This window comes from Mchenga conophoros, linkage group LG6, assembly GCF_057382185.1.
Source record: "Mchenga conophoros isolate Kocher_MC1m ecotype Shallow Benthic linkage group LG6, M_conophoros_male_GT1.1, whole genome shotgun sequence".
NCBI classification, from domain to species: Eukaryota; Metazoa; Chordata; class Actinopteri; order Cichliformes; family Cichlidae; genus Mchenga; species Mchenga conophoros.
The window spans coordinates 27,993,266-28,015,721 of record NC_140531.1 but is presented as its reverse complement, the minus strand read 5'-3'; the positions used below and the strand labels follow the sequence as shown (position 1 = coordinate 28,015,721).

The 22,456-nt window shown below is 39.2% G+C and overlaps 1 protein-coding gene across 1 annotated transcript; it reads left to right on the top strand.

Annotated features, from left to right (window-relative positions):
* The first annotated feature begins 2,717 nt into the window (after positions 1-2,717).
* LOC146572818 (cell surface A33 antigen-like) lies at positions 2,718-4,318 on the top strand. Its single transcript, XM_085278508.1, has 4 exons — positions 2,718-2,769; positions 2,990-3,322; positions 3,738-3,877; positions 4,199-4,318. The coding sequence occupies exons 1-4, from the start codon at positions 2,718-2,720 to the stop codon at positions 4,316-4,318; spliced, it is 645 nt and encodes a 214-aa protein (XP_085134634.1).
* Positions 4,319-22,456: the final 18,138 nt, after the last annotated feature.

Sequence of the window (22,456 nt, the reverse complement as noted above, 5' to 3'; positions counted from 1 at the left end):
AACACATCTAATCAGCGAATTACATGGAATAAACTCAGTTTATTTAGATCCTGTTGAGATCTAAACTGAGCACCAGAATAGGGATGAAGGATGGTTTAAGCGACTTTGAACTTGACATGGTTGTTGATGCCAGACGACCTTATTAGACTATTTCAGAATAGGCTGAACCACAGCTATCTGTAGGGTTAACAAAGGATGGTCTGAAAAAGAGAAACTGTCCAGTGAGCAGCAGGATACCCTGGTTACAACCAACATACTGTCTTGTATCAACACTTCTAATGCTGGTGGTGTAATGGTGTGGGGAATATTTTTTAGTACCACCTGAACATTGTTGAAACCTAACAGCCTACATGTTTTGCTGTTCATCGTGTCCATTACTTTGTGAGCAGTGAGATAACACACCACGTCATGAAGCTCAAATCATCTAAAACTGACTTCTTCACATGACACTGAGTTCACTGTACTTAATAGTAACTAGACCTCAACCCAACACAGCACCTTTGGGTGTGGTGGAATGGGAGATTCACATCATGGATGTATGACTGGCACGTCTGCAGCAACCATGTGATGCTAACATGTCAGTATAGACCAGAGCCTTGCATTGGGACAAAACACAAATCTCACAGGACACAGCCACGGGGCTGAGCAGGAACCAAAAAATAGATCAACGTGTGTCGAGAAACATTTTATTAAGACAGTGGGAGTGGGTTTAAAAAATATTCTAATGGAAGGCTCTAATATGGACCAAAATCTCTGAGGAATATTTCCAGTTCCTTGTTGAATCTGTGCCACAAAGCATTAATGCAGCTGTGAAGGTGAAGGGCATCCAGCTCTGTGTCTGTATCACAAAAAGAGAATTTTATTTAAAATGTACATTTCTTTTTATTCATTATTAAAGATGTGCAAACCTGTTCTCATTATGACAAACTGTATGGTGCATGTGTGGTGTAACTCTTGTTTTCCTGTAGTTCCCACAGGTCCTGATCATCAGCTCCTATGTCATAAGCCTGCTGTTGCCCGTCATCCTCATCCTACTGAGTGTGAGTTATTTAGTCCTCTTGACTTATGGTTTTATACCTAAGTTAAAATACCCTAGCTCTGCAAGTTATGACATGTTATTTATTTATCTGCATTTATCAGTCTTACCAAAACCACATATAACTGCTGTAAACATGATGAACCTCATGGCCCTGACACACTGATTACTTTTAAAAACCACTCTGAGCTTTTTATCATGAAGTGCAGCTGTGGAGATGCTGCTGGTTCCTTAAAAAACACTGTAGTGTATCCACATTTCTCTCATTGTTATTTCAAGATTTTAAAAAAGTGTTTCTTTGATACATAACTCAAAATTATTGATAATTTAACATTATCCCTTTCCCATCTGAAGTCTAATTTTATTTTAAGAAATCTGGACTTATTTACTGTATAAATGTTTCCAGTTGGTAACCCATTTTCTCAAAGCTGTACTGATTCAAAAGTGTTTTAAATCCGCTCAGAATTCAGTCCAAAAATTACTTTTGAACAATTTTCAATACTTAATGTAAAGTCAGTCACTGCAGCGTTTTTACTTCCAACAGGTGAAACGAAGAAGAAGCTACAGAAGAACAGCTGTTGTCTGCAAACAGTTAAAGAAAAGTCTGCCTTATGGCTGGAATGAGCTGGACATGTAATATATTACTGCTAAATTAAGAGCTACTGCTGAATTAATGATCAGTAGGAAAAAGCTGAAAAGTTTAGTGGCGTGGCTACTGATGAGGTTCCCAAATATCTGCTGGTGAACCAGAGGAGTGAACTGACGATGTGATCATCATTTGTAAAGCTGCAGCAAGAACTTTATCTGATTCTTTTTTGTGTTTTAAATACTTTATACATTCTGGAAATTTGAAATGAGCCCGCACAGAGATTTTACTCTTTGTGTTCTGACGTATTTGTGTTAATTTTAGTCAGGAATGTGTTAAAAGTGTTCTTGGTGAATCAGTCAATTTATTGATGCCTTTTTATAATTTTATTATTACCATCAGTTTCAGAGACGTTTGATGATGTATTCATTAGTTAGTATAAATGAGCAACAACGTTAGTAACATGAAATGAACACAGTCGTTTTAGAAATGAAATCCTGGTGACATGAGATTGAAACTGTACGTCGTGTCAGGGTTTCAGGTGCCTTGACTTGCCTCGGCCGCCAGATGTCACTTTTTTGACAAGACTGAAGTCTCTAAGTCTTGAATCTTTACTTGCATAAGTACAGTATTGAGTTCTTTGAGTTTGTTTTCCAGACTCCAGCTTACATTTGAACATCATACTTTTCCACACATATAACAAAACCGTAATACTGCATGGTAATAAGCAAGAAAGAAATGTCACAATCCTGTGGCCTTCTGATTGGCAGACAAATTAATTGCCACAGTAAGAAATCTAAGGATTAAAGTGAAGACAGTTGATCTTATTGACACAAGTTTCACCTTCCTCTATTATGATGTGCCACCTGAACAAGTAAACATGTATATGTTTGTACCATCTTCAGCTAACAATTCAAAGGTCTTTTCATGATTTCAATCAGGAAATGACTGAATGTAAAGATTTTACCTCACAGGATGCACACATCATCAGTCAAACCGTACAGGGAAAAACCGCCTACTAGCTCTCTTGTCTTTGTTTATGTACAATACAGTGTGTGGCAAACAAAGTCAGTATATGCTGTCACTGCTGCAAAGATGATGCCACTGTGCTGGATCATATTATTGATTTGTTGTTATTCTCATTCAGGTATGTCCATTTTTTTTCTTTTAAAATATTTAAAAGTTTCAAGTCTACTTGGAACAAGACTAGGTGAGAGAATTTTTTAAAAAATAAACTTTTTTTTTTTTTTACCTGTACCTGTAGAAATTTTTGTATCATTTATCACTGATATGTATCTGTAACCACTTAAATGTCTTATGTTATATTTTACACCCTGTAATCAGACATTTTGCCTCTTTTATAACAGAGAGCACTATAATCATCAGAGAGCCTGGTGAGAGCATCACTTTGAAGTGTTCATCAGAAGGATGCCCCCAAAACAATGATGGATATGCTGGGATGTATCTGTATCATAACTTTATTGAACAGAAAGAGGTGTATTTCTATGGTAACTATGCCAACAGCAAAATCATAGAGCGACCACGATACGAAGGCAGGATTGAGTCAAACGGCGCTCCCATGAACCACAACATCACCATCAGCAACTTGACCGTGGATGATTCTGGTGTCTACACTTGTGTCTACAAAGAATCAGCTGACAAAAGTGTCAATTGCAATGTCTACACAGTTTTCGTGAGAGGTGAGTTTCTGTTTTTTCCTCGTTAAAGATTCTGCGACCTCGTCCTGCAGCTCACGTGCTTGTAGTATCAGCCTAGCACAGTGGACTGCATGCACTGGCTAATTAGAGATTCAAGATCTGACCCTTACTTTTTGGCCCCCATCTGCTTCTATCTTTGATGAATATGTTATAAATTACAGAAATATATGAGAAAAGCAGCATCACTGAAACTTAATTATGTATATATTTAATTTTCCATTGTTTTACTTTTTCCAGTTTGTAAAATGATTTCAAAAGGGAACCTCACAGGTGGCATATATAGTCCTTTAGTACATTTACTGATGTTTTTCTCTATATCATACATACAAGTAATTTCTTGTGCAGGTGCATGAAGCAGCACACCTGCTGTAACTCTTGTTTTCTGTATTTCTCAAAGGATTGGCACCATGTCCCAGCCAAGAGCCCCAGATCCCCACCACTGTGGAGGACAGATTTCTAGTCATGCTGTTGATCATCTGTATCTGTGTGATCAGCACACTGTTAATCATTATTTTCATTCTGTTGATTATGCAGAAGGTGAGTTCAATCCTCTCTACTTATGGCTAACTTATCTATCTATGCAACAGTGGTTACCTTTACTGTCTGCAGATATTGTGATATGACTGCTCTAAGCTTTCTTTCACTGACATGCTGATTAGATCTAAACCACTAAATGAGCTGGTTCCATTTTGAAGTGCTGCTATGGTAGGCCTGCTGCTTCTTGGAAACGAATCTTCTGTGTTCACACTTTCACTGTTGGCAGTCTCTTCAAATGCTTTAGCTTCTTACGGTCACTGTGGAAAACATCTGTTACTGTTACAATACACAATCTTTACACTGTTGTTTTACTATTGACAGGTGAAACAAAGGAGTAGCTGCAGGCGATTATCCAGCAGTTCCCCGGAAGAATCAAATGATTGTGTGTATGAAGTTATGATGAAGAATAACTTCTACTCTGTCGCAGCTTTAGAACAATGAACTCAAAGCCCCTATAACTTTGCTTAGCAATACCATCCAACCTTTTTGGTTGGATGGTTTTTTTTCTCTTTATTCAAAATTCAACCATGCAATTCAATACGTTAGTAAAAATGTCAAACAGTAACAAGTTTAAGGGTAGAGTCAGTAATTTATGAAGTTCTTAAATTGAAAAAAGTATACTGCACACATAAATACAATGGTGCCAAAATACATAGGACCAGATTTGAGGTTTGTGGAAGCTGCCACGTTCCCCGCCATATTTGAATATAGTAGCTGGGAAGGACATTCCAACTCATAGCGTTTTATGTGTTTGACTGGCCTCATACGTAGTACGTCAAAGATGGAGGCAAGGAGAAGTCATCGGTGTTAGTGTGCTATGATATTTAAATTTGGGCCTGCACCTTTAGGCTCAAGATATGAAGCATAAGGGGGTCCCCGTTACCAAAGAAACAAAAAGGTAAAGGAAAGAGACAATGCCCTGAAAATCTAAATAAAATGTCAGGACTGTAACATATGGAAAAGTGTCTTGCCCAAGGACACAACGACCAGGACAGAGAGCCTGGGGAAGATGCGCTTCCCAATCCCCTGAGCCACGGTCGCCCCAGAACTGTTAATATTAAGCTTAATATCAGTCAGAAGTGAGCTTCTCTGACTCATTGACCAGTGTCAGAGTCCTTTCACAAAGTTTTACAGCCTCTTCTACAGTAAATACAGGGGCATGCTTTTCACTTTGCATTGACAGCTGAGGTAAACAGTGGCCTGACAGGATGCCACAGACAGGGGAAAAAAGTAGGGGTGCAACGATACACAAAATTCACGGTTCGGTTGGTGTCACGGTTTGAAATTTTTTCGGTACAAAAAATGTTCATGCCTTTTTAATTTGTCATTCATTAAAATTATAAATATATATTTTAACTCAAAAGTACAGTTTTTAAATTCAATGTTGCTGAAACAACAAAGTAAGAAAAAAAATCAATTTGATCAAGAAATCACTCATCTTTGGAAAAGAGAGTTAATTACAGAGAAATGGCTCTTTCCAAAATAAAAGCTATACTATACGCTTCTTCTGGAGTATATTCTCAGCAGCATATTAAACATATCAGGTCCCATAAGGAGAATCATGTGCTAACGGCTGTCTAAATGACTCGGGTAAAGTCTGTAGCTTGTTGTTTTTGTCTGCTTCCAGTTGTCTTTGCACTAGGATGATGTCGGCGTAAATGTGCAGTCATAATCGTTGTGCTGTCAGCGTTAATCTCGTTAAAATGACATTAACGCCATAACGCGGCAAATCTCCGTTGATTTACCGCGGATCGCCCCGTGTGTAGGGCTGGACGGTGTCAACACGTTAATGAGCTAACTGCGCTAACGCACTAGTTCCCACCAATTGAGCATTGCGTGGCACGTCCGACATACTGTTTTACTTTTGTCCATGACGGGCTTACCATCAGGGTCATACTTCACATGAAAACCAAGATAGTTCCAAACGCCAGATCTGAATGAGGGTGGGGGCGGTTCAATTTCGGGTAGCATTGAGGCAGTTGCCATGTTGCAACGAGCTTAGGTTCTGTCTTGCTAGCTTGCGCTGCGCTCAGTGGATCTGCACTCGACGGTGCAGCCTAGGCGGAGTATTTGAACGCAGATCCACTGAGCGCTCAACACAGACAGCATCGTCAGAAGAAAAGTTGATAAAATAAATAAAAAATTTTGTATTGTTCGATACATATTCATACTGAACCGAAAGCCCTGTATCGAACTCGATACGAGTATTGTTGCACCCCTAGAAAAAAGTAGTAGAAACATAAGCCTTAGTCTTGGCTGACTACAATTTGTTTGTCCTATAGCAGCCACTTTAGCTAATATTACGCATTTGAATTGGGAAGGATAAGAAAACAAAATTCACTTGACTTAATTATTTGTAATAGGAATGCATTGCCAGCTCTGCGAGCACAAATCACCTAAGAATGTAGGAATGAGTGGGTGCAAATAGATGACAGATATCACGCTATAATATTAACAAGCTGACAGAATTCATATATACATTTTTATTTTTATTACAGTTTTTTAAACTCTTTTTTTAGGTATTTCGAAGGGAAAAAAAGCTATTTGGTTAATAGAAAGGCAATAAAATGTTTTTATCATGTTGTTAATTTTTTTTCTAAGCAATAATCTATATGAATAAATGTACTTTAATAAAATGTGTAAACATGCAAACTATGGAACAATCAAACTACTAAGATTTCAGTTTCTTCTTGTGATCTCTAGTTGTCATCATTAGTTTATTTCAGTGTTTCTTTTTTATTAGATTTTTTTCTGTGAAGCTGTCAAAAGTATGGAAAAAATTAAGTATTTTTGAGATTCCAATCAACTGACCTATCTGTCAAACTTTCCTTTTCAACATGGTACTAAACTAAATTTCCGGTAAAAGACAGGAAGTTTATGCCAGACCACAGGTATTGCAAAAACACAGTCTCACTGAAACATGAACAATAACTAGACTATGCAGTTCACTCTGCAATCGCAAGGGATTTTTTAAATTATGATTCTCCTGCAGTCATCTGACCACCAAGCCACATAGGGGCATTTGAGTGAGTGGAGTGCCATTTAGCTACCCAGCTGACTCTCATTATTAATGAATCCATCTTTATTTGTTGTAGAAAGTTACCTACACATTTTGGCAGCTTTTTAAAAATACACTAAAATAGTAAAAATGAAAAGAACTATAAAAATTGCAATAAAAACATACAAAAAACAGGAATATACCATAATAAACCCCGTTGTTGATTGTTATGGCAGCAAGTATAATGAAGACATCACGAATTTGGTATTTCCATCAATGCAAATATTGCAATATTGTGCATTTGTCCCAACAGTTATTTGCATGCGTGTTTGTAACAGGACCACTGGGGAAGAAACTGCCCTTTAGTCTGTTTTTGGTTTGTTATCTCTTCCCTGATCACAAAGGGTTTAAACAGCTGGTGACCTGGTTGTGTTAAGTATCTGCTTCTAGCAGCTGCTTATTAGCTGCTATTATGGCCCACTTCAATCTCCTCTTGTAGAACAATCTCGCTTGTGCTTCCCTTCCATGTGTGATATATTCAGTAACCATTTAAAATTCTTAGTATTGTGAACAACCAGATAATCTACACAATCTCTGCCTTTTCATTACTTATGTAAAGTGGGGATTTTGTGGTGTGTACAGATCTTCTCACGTCTGCAGTGATTTCCTTAGTGGCATTCAGCACCAGCCCCTCCTCATCAGTGGTGATCATTTTAAAAGTAAACGATCTTTTGCTAACATCTTGGTGCCAAATACCACATCACACCTTCAGGGGTCTAGTGGAGGACCAACACAACATTAGGTGGCCATCATTTTATGCCTGATTGGTGTATTAAGCAGCACAAATAGTATAAACTTTACAGTTTCATGCGTCTATAATGACACTTAGACACCATTCACAGGCCCAAGACATTAACACCCTAAAGCTAATGGCTTATATACTATGAAAACCTAAATAAAACATGCTAACATTTGAATCATTTGAGCCCTAGTGTACTAACCTTTTACTGTCAGGTCTGTGTGTGCCATAATAGTGCCATGATAGCATGTGCAAACCACCGGAAGGCAAGGGAGGGAGGTTTATCTTGTTCATCTTGTATGACCTATAATATTCTTATGTTTCCTTTTGTGATGTTTGCTATTGGCCTACTTTGTGACAACTCCAGTACTTTGTGTTCTGATTTTTGCTACCAGGTGCCTTTCTAGTTTCGGATTGGTTTTGCCTGTTTGACTTCAGTCATGTTAGCGTGTTTTGTGTGTCACTCAACAACTTTACATGGAAAACTGGTCAGTAATGTAGAAATTCTAATGGCAGAATCATAACCGTGACTAATAAACGTCTTGATCTATTTGAACTTTTGAAATTTTTTTTCTCAAGTAGATCGCAAGCCAGTTGCCAACTGCTACCGAGACATTTACACAGAACTATATTTTCAACTATATTTGAACATGCCAACAAATATCAAAAGAAGAGCAAATTGTTAATACCAATAATAATAATAATAAAAATAATAGCAATCACAGTCTTGATGCACGCTCAATCATCCAGGTAAGTAAATCCAAGTTGATTCTGTTCATCTGGACGTAGCGTTTTGTGGGAGAAACGTTTCATCACTCATCCAAGTGACTTCTTCAGTCTCAGCTGACTGCAGGTTTCCCCAAATCTTATAAACAGTACATTTGCATAATGACTGAAACCAGCCCGCTGAAGGAACAATGGGCTGGGAGGTCAGTTCCTTCATCATGATTATGCAAATTCTCATGACCATTGATCAACAACCACTGATCAAAGAACACTGATCAATGGCCATGAGTACCATTCACAGAGAGTTGGGGAATGGCTGCAATCACAGCATTGTAAGATGGCGAAAGATATACCCTTAGGCCCCCTCCTCGATTCAGAGATGGTCTTTCCCTTTTCACATAAATGGCCTCCTTGACTCCGCGCTCAAACCAGCGTTCTTCCCTGTCCAGGATGTGTACATCCTCATCTTTGAAAGAGTGTCCACTGGCCTGTAGGTGTAAATAGACTGCAGAGTCCTGGCTTGACGAGGCAGCTCTTCTGTGTTGTGCCATCCGCTTCACCAGAGATTGTTTGGTTTCCTCGATGTATAAATCCTGGCAATCCTCCTGGCACTTAACAGCGTACACTGTGTTACTCTGTTTGTGTCGGGGGACCCAACACATTTTGGGGTGGACCAAATTCTGGCACCTGTTTTGGGGTTTAAAAGCCACAGAGACCCGGTGTTTAGAAAAAATGTGTCTCAACTGTTCCCATACTCCTGACACATATGGGATCACTACGGGTTTTCACCTTGGCAGCGGTTGTCCTTCTCTCCTGGATTGGCTGGAGGTTTCTTTTGGCGCCGTCCCAGCTTTCACAAAAGTCAAGCTGGGATAACCACATGTACTCAGGGCCTTCTTGATGTGGTGTTCTTCTGCTTCCCTGGCCACTGTGTCTGTGGGGATGGTGTTTACTCTGTGTTGTAGCATCCTGATGTCACCCAGTTTATGCTCCAGTGGATGATGGAGAAATATTTTTTACATTGTTTTATCGTTTAAGCATGCGTGTCCTACACTTCACTAACCATTCTCGTGTTGTGTGTTTAGCATCTCTGCATTTTCTACATTTTCCAGATCTATATTGACTTTCACAGTGTTTATCATTCACTCTTGTTGAACTGAGCCAACTCATTAGAGTGAAACAGACTAACTCGTCTACTCTACTTGAGCACTCTACCTCCTGAGCTACAGCCATCCCAAATGCAGTCCTGTCTGATGGAATCCATCCTAACACATGCCATCTATAGCACCCCACACATAACATCACACCATCGAGCTTTACAAGCCAAAGATAAAAATCACTCTTATTTCACAGGATCACACATACCATCACCCCACATTTACCCAAACAGGAAACACCGCTCGTTGTCTTTCCTGTCTGTGTGTAAATATAGTGCTGGCAAACAAAGTCAGTATTTACGGCCACAATTGCAGTGACAATGGCACTGTGTTGGGCCGTATTATTGATTTGTTGTTATTCTAATTCAGGTATTTCCATTTATTTTGCTTTTATCTTTGTTTTCTGATTCTTTTTAAGTTTCCTTGGAATAAAGATTCTTGTACTTTTTACTACTTACCTGCATAGAAACACTGTGGTTCAAGTTAATGTCACATTAACCTTTGATATGCATGTCTAGAAATGATATCCAGAAAAGGTGACACACAGGTGACATACTGTAGTCCTCCAGTATATGTACATGTGAGTCTACAGTATATCACACATACGGAGAGAATATCAGCCTTCTTTTTATTTTTTCCTTATGTTTCCTTCACGTTTATGAAGAATTCTGTACCATATTTCCAATTTATTGGTACACAAAACAAAAATATGTTAATGACACTCCACAAATGCTATTGCTAAATGCTGTTCCTTGGATTATGGTAAGTTTACATGAAGACAGCACATTTAGTGGAACCAATGTTTTTCTGTTTTCACAAAGTACTGGCATGACGTCCCAGTCAAGAGCCCCAGACCACTGTGGAGAAGAGTAGTGTTAAACATCAGTACCTGTTTCCTCAGCATGTTGTTGATCGTGATCTTCATCCTACTGATCATACAGACGGTGAGTTCAATTATTTCTCAAAATAAAACCTAGCTCTGCAAGCTGTGATATGCATCAGCAGTTTCACCACACATCACCGCATATCTCTTTGTTACATAAACCAAGATTAATGATAATTCAACACTCTTTCTCTTCTTTAACATTGAACTTTATTTAGCATGTGTATCTACAGTTATCTTCAAATCTTGTAGCTTTTTACCAAGTCACTGTGAAAAGCATCTTTTATTATTAATATTTTTGCAAAATACAGAGTTTTGTAACTTTACGGGATGCACTTTAAAATTTGAACAAAGTCAGGCCCTATACATATAAACAACCTCTACAGTGATGTTTTACTACTGACAGGTGAAACTGCTCCGCTGCAGGAGTTGCTGCAGCAGAGCCAGTAGTTGCCAGCAAGAGTTAAATGTTTTTTCTGTTAATACTGTCCATATGTATATAGTGTTACAGAACTGATCCACTCTGATGTCACACACTATATAAATACTGAGCTGATAGAATTCATATAGTGTTTTTAACTTTTTAACAACAAGCAACAATAATGGATAACGGACAACATTACAAAGAGACTAAGACCTAAGATAGGGCAAGTGTATTTTTGTGTATCTATTATTTACTGGGAAACAGGCACAAGTACTTTGAAAAAGATATATACATATTCATATAAAGTTATTTTGATATTTGGAAAAAAGATTAACAAAATACAAGCACAATGAACACATAATAATAAGTGATTAAGCTGTTATATTAGAAATGCAATGAAAAACTGTTTTTTTTATCATGTTTGTCATTGTTGTTTATATAATGTTTGAGCTATGTAATAAATATCGAATTCAGTCGAATGAGATGTTTAATGTGTGATTCTTTCTTTTGTGTGTGTGTGTGTGTGTACACACACAAACACTGGCTATATAAACAAACAAAAGACACGGAAGATACTTACACAATAACAAGTTTAAAAAGTAAAAATGATGCATTTATTTTGAAAATATACCAGGAAGTTAAATCCTATGGTTGCTTTAATATTTATAATATTAAAATGTTTAATGGGCATCATTGACATTTTCTAAAATTTAATTTAATCATAAAATCTTTGCCAAATTAATAACTTGATTAATAACTGCACATAATACTATGCATATCACACAATTAAGAGTGGTGCACAGTCACTCACCTGCATGTATAACAAAGTGGGATAGCTAACTCTTGCAGAGAAACAGTGCAAGTTCTGTCTGAGAAGATCATCAAAATTAGCAAGCAACACTTCAGAGACTCTTTACTGGTAAGGAAACGAACATCAAACCAAAGCAGAACATTATCCACAACAGTTAACATTAAACCAAGAATAGTCATCTTAACTTCTATATCTATTACTGTTTAGTAACACACTTTTTGTCCAGAGCTTCACAGAAGCGTTACCTGTACACAAATCCTCACGGAATGCTTTGTGGGTAATCCTTCTGATTATTGCCCACAATCCTTATCCATCCCTCAATTTCACACAAGGTGGTGCCATTGTCCCATTTAGAAGTTTTTAACTTCAACCTTTTTAACTGGGTTACACAAGCTTTCTTTACTTTCTTTAGAAAGTGTTGAAGAAAAGTTATTCTGGCTTCAAGATGCTTCAAGAATGTTTAGGTCCAGGCTCTGGGGAGGTTAATCCATGATTGATAGTGTTCACTGATAATGACAGTGTGTGTTTGTCTAGCCACACAAGCTTTTACTGCATTGACAGTGTGTTTGGGATCTTTAATTTTTTTTTCCTATTCCTAATTCCAAGAACCAGGAATCTCATCTTGCTCACAAGTTGCCAACATAAAGCACCATTCTCTGAACAGATAACAAATGTAACAAAAGTGTCCGATATGCAGCCCTTCGGTCATCAAAGCTGTGAGAACCCCTGGAACTTTAAAACTTCATGTCTTTAAAGGCAATTGCACACCTTCAGCATCTTCTAAGCATTCACACGCTGCTGCTGATGACTCATATAAAAATGTAACCACAGCATGTTTGAGTCATTTAAGCCCTGACATACTTTTAACTGTCAGATCTGTTTGTACCACGATGGTGTAATCATAGCATGCAGCAGGGGATGTGCAAAGCACAAGCAGAAAACCCTTTTGTTTATCTTATTCATATTCAGTACCTATAATGTTCTAATATTTCCTATTGGAGTGCTACTTCCGATTATTATGATATACAGTGTGTAAAATTGATTAGGAATGTATAAATTCTAATAAAAGAAGTATAACTGTGACTAACAAAGGCCTCAATCAACTTGAACTCACTGCATTTTGATTTTCTTTTTTCTTTTTGGTCTCCAGCCCAGAAAAAGCCAGTGAAGCAGCTACTGCCAGTGTCACTTTTTAACCACAAGAGAGCAGCATTTTACAATGCACTGAGTTCTGACCTAAACCAGACAGAACACTTTCAGGATGATTTATAGCTGAGACTGCAAGCCAGGCTTTCTGTTCCAACATTGGTGTCTGAACTCACCAATGAGCTTCTGAAAGAATGGTCAAAAATTCCCATAAACATATACCTAATTCCCTTCCAAGAGGAGTTGAAGCTTTTATAGCTGCAAAGCGAGGGCTGATATCATATCCGACCCGACTGGTTAAAATGGGATGTCAAACTGAGTCTGTATGAGTTCAAACTGGCTAGGCAGTTGATGTGATGTCAGGTGGCAACACAGCAATTCCTAATTCCTTCCTTTTTTGTTCACAACTAAAAATAGCTGTTCTCTTCTTGACTGTGTTAGGGTTGAAACAATATTAAATCGTTAATAAAATCATTAAATAAAGCTGTTTTATTATTATAATATAAACACAATTCAAATGGGCTCATAAACGAGTAGGCGCTACGGATTTTTAGGGTCAAAATCTTCGTCCGATTTGAAATATTGCAGGATGACGTAGAGTGCAGCATGCTGACACACACATAGTAGAATAGGCTCTGGGTCATGACGCCCGAACAAGATGTCCTGAACTTAGCCTTGGAATCAGCAGAAGAGAAGTCACTTGGATTACTCCAAGAAGAGCTACCTCGTCAGGCCAGGACTCTGCAGCCTATTTACACCTACAGGCCAGTGGACACTCTTTCAATGATGAGGATGTACACATCTGCACAGGGAGGAACGCTGGTTTGAGCGCGGAGTCAAGGAGGCCATTTACGTGAAAAGGGAAAGACCATCTCTGAATCGAGGAGGGGGCCTAAGGGTACATCTTTCATGGTACTCATGGCCATTGATCAGTGGTCTTTGATCAGTGGTTGTTGATCAATGGTCAAGAGAATTTGCACAGTCACGATGAAGGAACTGACCTCGCAGCCTATTGTTCATTCAGCGGGCTGGTTTCAGTCTTTATGCAAATGTACTCAGTCTCAGTCAGCTGAGACTGAAGAAGTCACTTGGATGAGTGACGAACCTTTCACCTGTAGACCCTTGAACTTCCTCATTGTCGCTGACTTTCTGGACCTAACTCTAGAACTTTTTCACAGACAAATGTGTTTTTTAAATAGCTTTCCCAGGTTTAATAAATGTGGAATGCAACCATTAGGATGGTCACTTGGAAAAAACTGACCACTTCAGAAGACAGTGATGGCCTTAGCGTGTTTGCGTATGCCAGAGGGGAATTAGACCAAGAGTCAGGCTGCAGGTTTGCTGAAACATCCTGGAATGAGAAGAACATGAACGTATCTCTGCTCATCACCAACACTGCAGCGGCAGACAATGGAGTTTACAGGTGCACAGTGATCACAGACAGTGGCAATCACACCAGTGTCACTACCCTTAAAGTGCACGGTAAATTTAGCTAAGAAATGTTATTTTTTTAATAACGTGTATGAAAGTTTGGATTGCTGAAAACTTCTTGTTACATGTTATAATGGCTATGACATCTGATTAAGATGTTTTACTAACACCGAGGTGCAATATTCATCTCAATAATTATGTTTTTTGTTTTTTATTCAGAGGCTGGAGGAGCTCCAAGATTGGGCCACACCCCCAGAGTAGCTGCTTTTCTGGTTGGCATCAGATTGTTGATCCTAGAATGGTTGACTGCACTGCTGTTCTATAGAAGGAGATTTCAATGTGAGTACGGATACTTTGTTTTTTGTTATGGTTAAAATGAATTGATGCATTGTATCTCATTATATTAACTGCATCTACTGATAATATGTTTAAGCACTGTTTTTAAACTTTGTGTTTATATACTGTATTTCTATGTATATTTCTTAGCAAAATATAAAAAAGAAGGCTGGCTCAAAACTTTGCACATTACTGTAAATCTGATCTTAAAGCTACACAAATTAAGAGATTAACTAAAAAAAGCCTTACTTCTTTAGCCTCAATATCCATGTTGCACTCTACATAATTCATAGTAACATGAATGGATGACATGACATGAATTAAAATAATTGATGGTGATCTGATTGTTGTGTTTTTGCTTTTGTATTGTATGACACAGGTAATTCATTTCATTTTTACATTTGTTTTTATTCTTTTGTACCATCTTTTTTCCTCATCTACACATTTTATTGTATCTGTCTGCGAGAATGATGAGTCATAAACTCCTTTCATACCAGCTTGCAATAGCACTTTTTAAAATAGCCAACAGTCTTGTTTTCTATGTCTTCACTTACCGAAGTACATGTTTTTGTACGTGCTTAAGTACATGTTCATACTTATGGTGCCCTCTAATGGATATACATGGACATTGGTGCATTTTATCCTTATCACTAAACCTCCTTTCCTTAAAATTAAGAGCACGGTTTTCTACAGAATTTAAACATAGGTGTCATCATGTTCTCAACTCTATGAGATGATCACATGAAAAAAAAACTCATAATAAGGTTTTATTTACTTAACGACAGCACAACATCACTTTGTTGTCTTTACATTTCAACTTAGCTGGAATCATGTAGTTCTACATGATTCCATGTTTACTTTTTTTTAATCTCTGAGATTGAATGTACTAGGTTAAATCTCATAGATTTAACGATTTAATTAAATAAAACACACATTTTTTTATTAGTACATCTGGCTAAGTTTTGTAGTTGCCCTCATTACATATGTATTTGTAGGGATTTCTGAGCCCATACACATTATGATGACAGTTTGACCACTCATTTTGCTTTTATGAACTTTCTTGCATAAACATACTTTTTTTTCCAATTACGACGACTGTGACTACTTCATTTCATCTCTTGGGAAAAGAAAAGGACTGTGGCGTTGCAGTCTGACAGGACAACACCTCTGCCTGGCAAACAGACAAGAGAGAGAGAGAGAGACAGACAAGAGAGAAAGACAGTTACTGTAATTTCATTACCTGGATGTGTTATGGGCTGGAAGTTGTTTTATTGATTTAGTCTGTGTGTTTTATTGGTTTGCTGTATAGTATGATTCTATGCATATTTGTCTTTAGTTTGAATGTTTTTATTTTTATTTATTTACCTTTTTTTTTTTTGCCTCTTACCCATCTTAATCAAAGAAATGATCCACACCTGCTCATTCTGCATAAAAGATGGGAGGTGAGTTCAGTCACAGATCATGTACAGTAGAGACACAAGCATAAAGAGGGCACAGCTTCAGCAGAGTAACAGGACCAACAGGATGGATAGGCCTGACAGGCCAGACAGATGCTAAGGTTGTTGTTGGATGCGGTGAAGGAGTTAGACCCAGTAACAAGATCATTTCCAACGAGACATTCGGAGAAAAAGATGATTTCTGTGGTGTTAGAGCATCTGTTTCAAGGCTGCTGCACCTGTGCATATAATATATAAATTGAATTTCTAGCTTGGTTTTGGTTTTTATTGTTTTTTAATGCTTGTGTTGTTGTAAATAAATTGACTGCTTTGTACTCCTTGGCTACCAGCAATGGAAGAGGACCTCCCTTTTCCTTTTCCGTCATGACAGATGGTCCAAGAACCGACGGTGTTTTGCGTTCTTCTACAAACTGCACAGGTAGGCTGTAACACATTTTGGATGAATCCTGCGCTCCACCTGAGGTGTCAAATTAGACTTTAACTGTGAAAAGCGAAAGAACTGAAAATAAGTGACGGTCTCAAAGACAACTATTTTCCGGAGAACTGTGGTCAGTAGGCGGTGATTTCATTCTTCCGTCTCTGGGAGATAAGTTTGGAGCATACCATAAGTTACCAAAGCGATCATCCCAGAGAACTAATTTCAGAGCACAGAAAACTCAGAGTTGCTCATAATTCTCGGGATGCCAGAAAATATCTCATTATGCTCGTAATTCATATCTCATAACTCCCAGCTCCAACCGCTTTCATCCACTGTAAGTGAAACGCAGCATCACTCTAAGTGCAGAAAATAACCAGTTTAAAATTAATTAATTAAAACTCAAAATTCTTACGTGGGAAAAAGTCCTGGGATTCTCAGTGTGCACGTCAACAAGAGAAAATGTCGCATCTAAATATTAAAATCTGTGGTCTATGGATATAATTGGCCTCAGGAGTAGCAATAAGATGGCGGCCAACCAAACCGGTTTGACAATGTGTTTGACAGGTTTCGTGCGTGTACGTATGCGCGTTCAGGTGTGGGTTATGCATGTTCATGTGTGGAAACACCCATTGGATGGTAACGACTCCTCCTAGTGGGATGGTCTAGGTTGCATAGGTATAAAAGTGGTCCTTTCACATTCTTGGAGCACCGACACATCGCCCTAAGGAGCCCCGATACCTCAACCTAACGAGCTCAGGATGACATCGGTATCAACCATGACGCCCAGCCAGGACATCGCCCATGGAGGTTAAATCCTTACCCTCTAAACCTCGAAGAGCGCACAAGATTGTTTAAGGACTTGTTTTTTTATACAGTGGTGTGACTGAAGAGGTTTGTCGCGTCTGTTTAGCCAGATTGATGACGCAATCAAGAGGGACAGACTCAACACTGCTTATGAGGTTATTAGACAGCACCTTGTTTTTGACGATCTGGCGAGTTGTCCGAAGACTAGTTTGCCTGCTACCCTGTGCAAACCTAAAATCATAAGACCGTTCGACAACTAAACAATGAACTGGTAGGTTTAATGTGAGGGTGTGTGCATTTGTGCATATATTTATGTGACAAATTAAGAGCTTTTGGTTTTCATTTTACAGAGCATGACATGCAGTCGTGGGACCTCTCAGAGTCACCACCATCAGCGCTGCTAATCCAGACCCCACAGACTCCTTCACCCTCTCCACAATGCTCGCAGGACCCCCTCGTATCAGACCTGTGTGAGGAAACAGTAATCGACATCAAGCTTGCAATTCTCCACCTGCTGATGTTGGCGCGGAATGAGTTTCTACAGGAGACATGTTACGGATGTGAAGCAGGACACCCCAGTCAGGTGCAACACAGTTGCTTGCAGGAATTGCCTGAGTATTTCTTCGTATTTCTTTCGCCTGTTTGTACGCTCATACACCATAGATGGGACTGGAACACAAATCCGCAGGGTTGCAGAACACATCATGTATGAACTGAGATCAGAGCGACATATAGTATGCGCCATTAACGACAACATCGCGCACCTGCTAGAATCAAGTCGTTGTGCCTGCCGTGTTAAACCAGCCATGCTTCGCATGATTGGAAACTACTGGGCTGGGTTACATCTGGTTTAATGTGTGCTGTTCAGTATTCATTGTGTGTGTGGGTGTGTGTGTGATAATTAAATAAAAAGACGTGTTAACATCAACATCTTAGTCATTTGTGGCTTGCACCAATCATGGAAAACACATTCCATTAAATATATCATGATCCTGCCCATCCTGAAGGGTTGGCCAGTTTAAATAAGCTACGTATAGCGGCAGGGGAGGCATCAGGTGTAACGCCTCCACTATCTCAGGTCAAACATTATTTAGAACGAGACAACACTTACACACGCCATAAACCAGCAAGGATCCACTTCCCCAGAAATAGAGTATTGGTGAATGGGCTCGACAAACAGTTTCAAGCCGATCTGGTTGACGTGTCTGAATATGTGGCAGATAACGATAATGTGAGATACCTGCTAACATGTATAGATGTATTCTCAAAATACGCATGGGTTAGATGCCTCACAAACAAGACAGGCACCGCTGTATCAGCCGCTTTCAAGGATATACTTAGTGAGGGAAGGATCCCTATGAAACAACAAACAAACTACAAACTACAATGAAGGCAAAGAGTTTTATAATACAAGCTAATGAAGAGATATAATATCAAGCATTTCTCAGCAGCTAGCGAGGTTAAATGCAGTATTGTCGAGAGATTCAATCGTAGCTTCAAGGGTAGAATGTGGAAGTACTTAACATCTACCAACTCCCGAAGATATGTAGATGTCATACACAATCTCACACAAGCATATAACAATGCTTATCACAGGTCTATCCAAATGGCTCCGGCAGAGGTGAATAAGGATAATGAGAAGTCAGTCTTCAACGCGTTGTACAAAACGAGGCCTCAGAGGGAACTGCGCTATGAATTTAATGTTGGTGATACGAATATCAAAACTGAGAGAAGTGTTTCGAAAAGGATATGAGCAGACCTACACCGATGAGATTTTCACAGTCAATAAGCGTATAGGGAGACAGCCCCCCGTGTACAGACTAGCAGATCTAGTAGGAGAGGTATTGAAAGGGACATTTTATGAGCCTGAGATACAGCGTGTGGTTGTTGATAAAAACAAAACATTTAAAATTGAAAACATATTGGCTAGAAAAAAAGTGGGTCGGAAAAAGCAGGTGCTACTGAAATGGCTAGGATGGCCCGACAGCTTTAATTCGTGGATTCCAGAAATAAGATATCTAATTTTAGAACAGAGCTAGCAAAACCTATTGTTTTGAATCAGCCGTATGGGAGATACAGTACCCACGCATATGGCTACCTTTCCACAATCAGATTCACGAGTGGAAATTTATGACTCAGTCAAAGATGAAACCACCAGCTCAATCACCGTGACCGTGATTGAGCTGTCTGTGGGTCATTATGCATCTGTGGAACAGATAATAAAATAATTTAATTTTAAATGTCAGCAGCTCCAAGCCACAGGTGACATTAAAATGCAATACAACGCAGTTAGTAACCATAGAATAGAATAGAATTCAACTTTATTGTCATTGCACATGTCAGACGTACAAGGCAACGAAATTCAGTTTGCATCCATCCAGAAGTGCTTTAGCCATGATATAGATATATTACAAATATATATTAGCAATAATATAGATATGTAAGTATATTACAGAAATGGGTCTATTATGGTATGTTATAATGTACACAGTATGAAGTATGTACAGGCTGTAGTGAGTACAAGCTATGTACAGGCTATGAACAGGATATAAATATGAAAAACTACAGGGAGTGCAGAACTATTAGGCAAATGAGTATTTTGTCCACATCATCCTCTTCATGCATGTTGTCTTACTCCAAGCTGTATAGGCTCGAAAGCCTACTACCAATTAAGCATATTAGGTGATGTGCATCTCTGTAATGAGAAGGGGTGTGGTCTAATGACATCAACACCCTATATCAGGTGTGCATAATTATTAGGCAACTTCCTTTCCTTTGGCAAAATGGGTCAAAAGAAGGACTTGACAGGCTCAGAAAAGTCAAAAATAGTGAGATATCTTGCAGAGGGATGCAGCAGTCTCAAAATTGCAAAGCTTCTGAAGCGTGATCATCGAACAATCAAGCGTTTCATTCAAAATAGTCAACAGGGTCGCAAGAAGCGTGTGGAAAAACCAAGGCGCAAAATAACTGCCCATGAACTTAGAAAAGTCAAGCGTGCAGCTGCCAAGATGCCACTTGCCACCAGTTTGGCCATATTTCAGAGCTGCAACATCACTGGAGTGCCCAAAAGCACAAGGTGTGCAATACTCAGAGACATGGCCAAGGTAAGAAAGGCTGAAAAACGACCACCACTGAACAAGACACACAAGCTGAAACGTCAAGACTGGGCCAAGAAATATCTCAAGACTGGTTTTTCTAAGGTTTTATGGACTGATGAAATGAGAGTGAGTCTTGATGGGCCAGATGGATGGGCCCGTGGCTGGATTGGTAATGGGCAGAGAGCTCCAGTCCGACTCAGACGTCAGCAAGGTGGAGGTGGAGTACTGGTTTGGGCTGGTATCATCAAAGATGAGCTTGTGGGGCCTTTTCGGGTTGAGGATGGAGTCAAGCTCAACTCCCAGTCCTACTGCCAGTTTCTGGAAGACACCTTCTTCAAGCAGTGGTACAGGAAGAAGTCTGCATCCTTCAAGAAAAACGTGATTTTCATGCAGGACAATGCTCCATCACATGCGTCCAAGTACTCCACAGCGTGGCTGGCAAGAAAGGGTATAAAAGAAGAAAAACTAATGACATGGCCACCTTGTTCACCTGATCTGAACCCCATTGAGAACCTGTGGTCCATCATCAAATGTGAGCTTTACAAGGAGGGAAAACAGTACACCTCTCTGAACAGTGTCTGGGAGGCTGTGGTTGCTGCTGCACGCAATGTTGATGGTGAACAGATCAAAACACTGACAGAATCCATGGATGGCAGGCTTTTGAGTGTCCTTGCAAAGAAAGGTGGCTATATTGGTCGCTGATTTGTTTTTGTTTTGTTTTTGAAAGTCAGAAATGTATATTTGTGAATGTGGAGATGTTATATTGGTTTCACTGGTAAAAATGAATAATTGAAATGGGTATATATTTGTTTTTTGTTAAGTTGCCTAATAATTATGCACAGTAATAGTCACCTGCACACACAGATATCCCCCTAAAATAGCTAAAACTAAAAACAAACTAAAAACTACTTCCAAAAACATTCAGCTTTGATATTAATGAGTTTTTTGGGTTCATTGAGAACATGGTTGTTGTTCAATAATAAAATTATTCCTCAAAAATGCAACTTGCCTAATAATTCTGCACTCCCTGTATACAGAAATATAAAAAAAAACTATACAGAAATATGAGACATACAGCTATACAGAAATATTAACTATGCAAGTTATGAACAGTTGTAGAATTAAAAATTATCGTATTTTACAGAATGATTATTTATACAGAATTATACAGTAGTGCAGTTAAGATAAGTGAGATATGTGGATCATTTCTACAGAGGCTATATAAAGTGCTAGTGGTTGAGAGTGGTGGTTCAGTCTATGTTATTATTGCGTGTATGAGGGTACAGTTGTCCATTGTGTGTGTGTGTGTGTGTGTGTGTGTGTGTGTGTGTAGGTGGTTGTGTGTGTGTAGGTGGTTGTGGGTGTAGGTGGTTGTGGGTGTAGGTGGTTGTGGGTGTGTGTATGTCCAGTCCATGTGTATGTGTATGTCCAGTCCTGTAGTCCACGATGAGCTCCTTGGTCTTCTCAGTGTAAAGCAGCAGGTTGTTTCTGTCGCACCACTCAGCCAGACGAGCCACCTCCTCCCTGTAGGCGGCTTCATCGTTGTCACTGATGAGGCCAATCACCGTGGTGTCATCTGCAAACTTAATGATGGTGTTAGAACCATCAGCAGGTCTGCAGTCATGGGTCAAGAGGGAGTAGAGGAAAGGGCTCATCACACAGCCTTGTGATTGTAGATGAGCAGTGGTTATCCAGGGGACATGTTGGGTGCGGTTGGTCAGGAAGTCCAGTAACCATTTGCACATGAGGGAACTGATGCCCAGATCTGTCAGTTTCCTGATGAGTTGTGAGGGGTGGATTGTATTGAATGCTGAACTGAAGTCTATAAACAGCATTCTGGCGTAGGTGTTGTTGTTGTCCAGGTGTGAGAGGACAGAGTGCAGTGCGATGGAGACTGCATCCTCTGTGCTCCTGTTCTGGCGGTATGCGAATTGGTGGGGTTTCAAGGTGGGGGGGAGACAGGATTTGAAGTGTGTTAGGACCAGCTGCTCTAAGTACTTTGTGATGATGGGGGTCAGTGCTACTGGGCGTAGTCATTTAGGCTAGATGGGTTGGAGTTTTTGGGTATTGGGATGATGGAGGTGGATTTGA

What these genes read in the sequence shown, in the direction of transcription:
- LOC146572818 (XM_085278508.1), top strand. Translation starts at nt 2,718, where the DNA reads ATGATGCCACTGTGCTGGATCATATTATTGATTTGTTGTTATTCTCAT. An exon ending in TTGTTGTTATTCTCATTCAG is followed by an intron (nt 2,770 to 2,989) that starts GTATGTCCATTT and finishes CTTTTATAACAG; the next exon opens with AGAGCACTATAATCATCAGA. An exon ending in CTACACAGTTTTCGTGAGAG is followed by an intron (nt 3,323 to 3,737) that starts GTGAGTTTCTGT and finishes TATTTCTCAAAG; the next exon opens with GATTGGCACCATGTCCCAGC.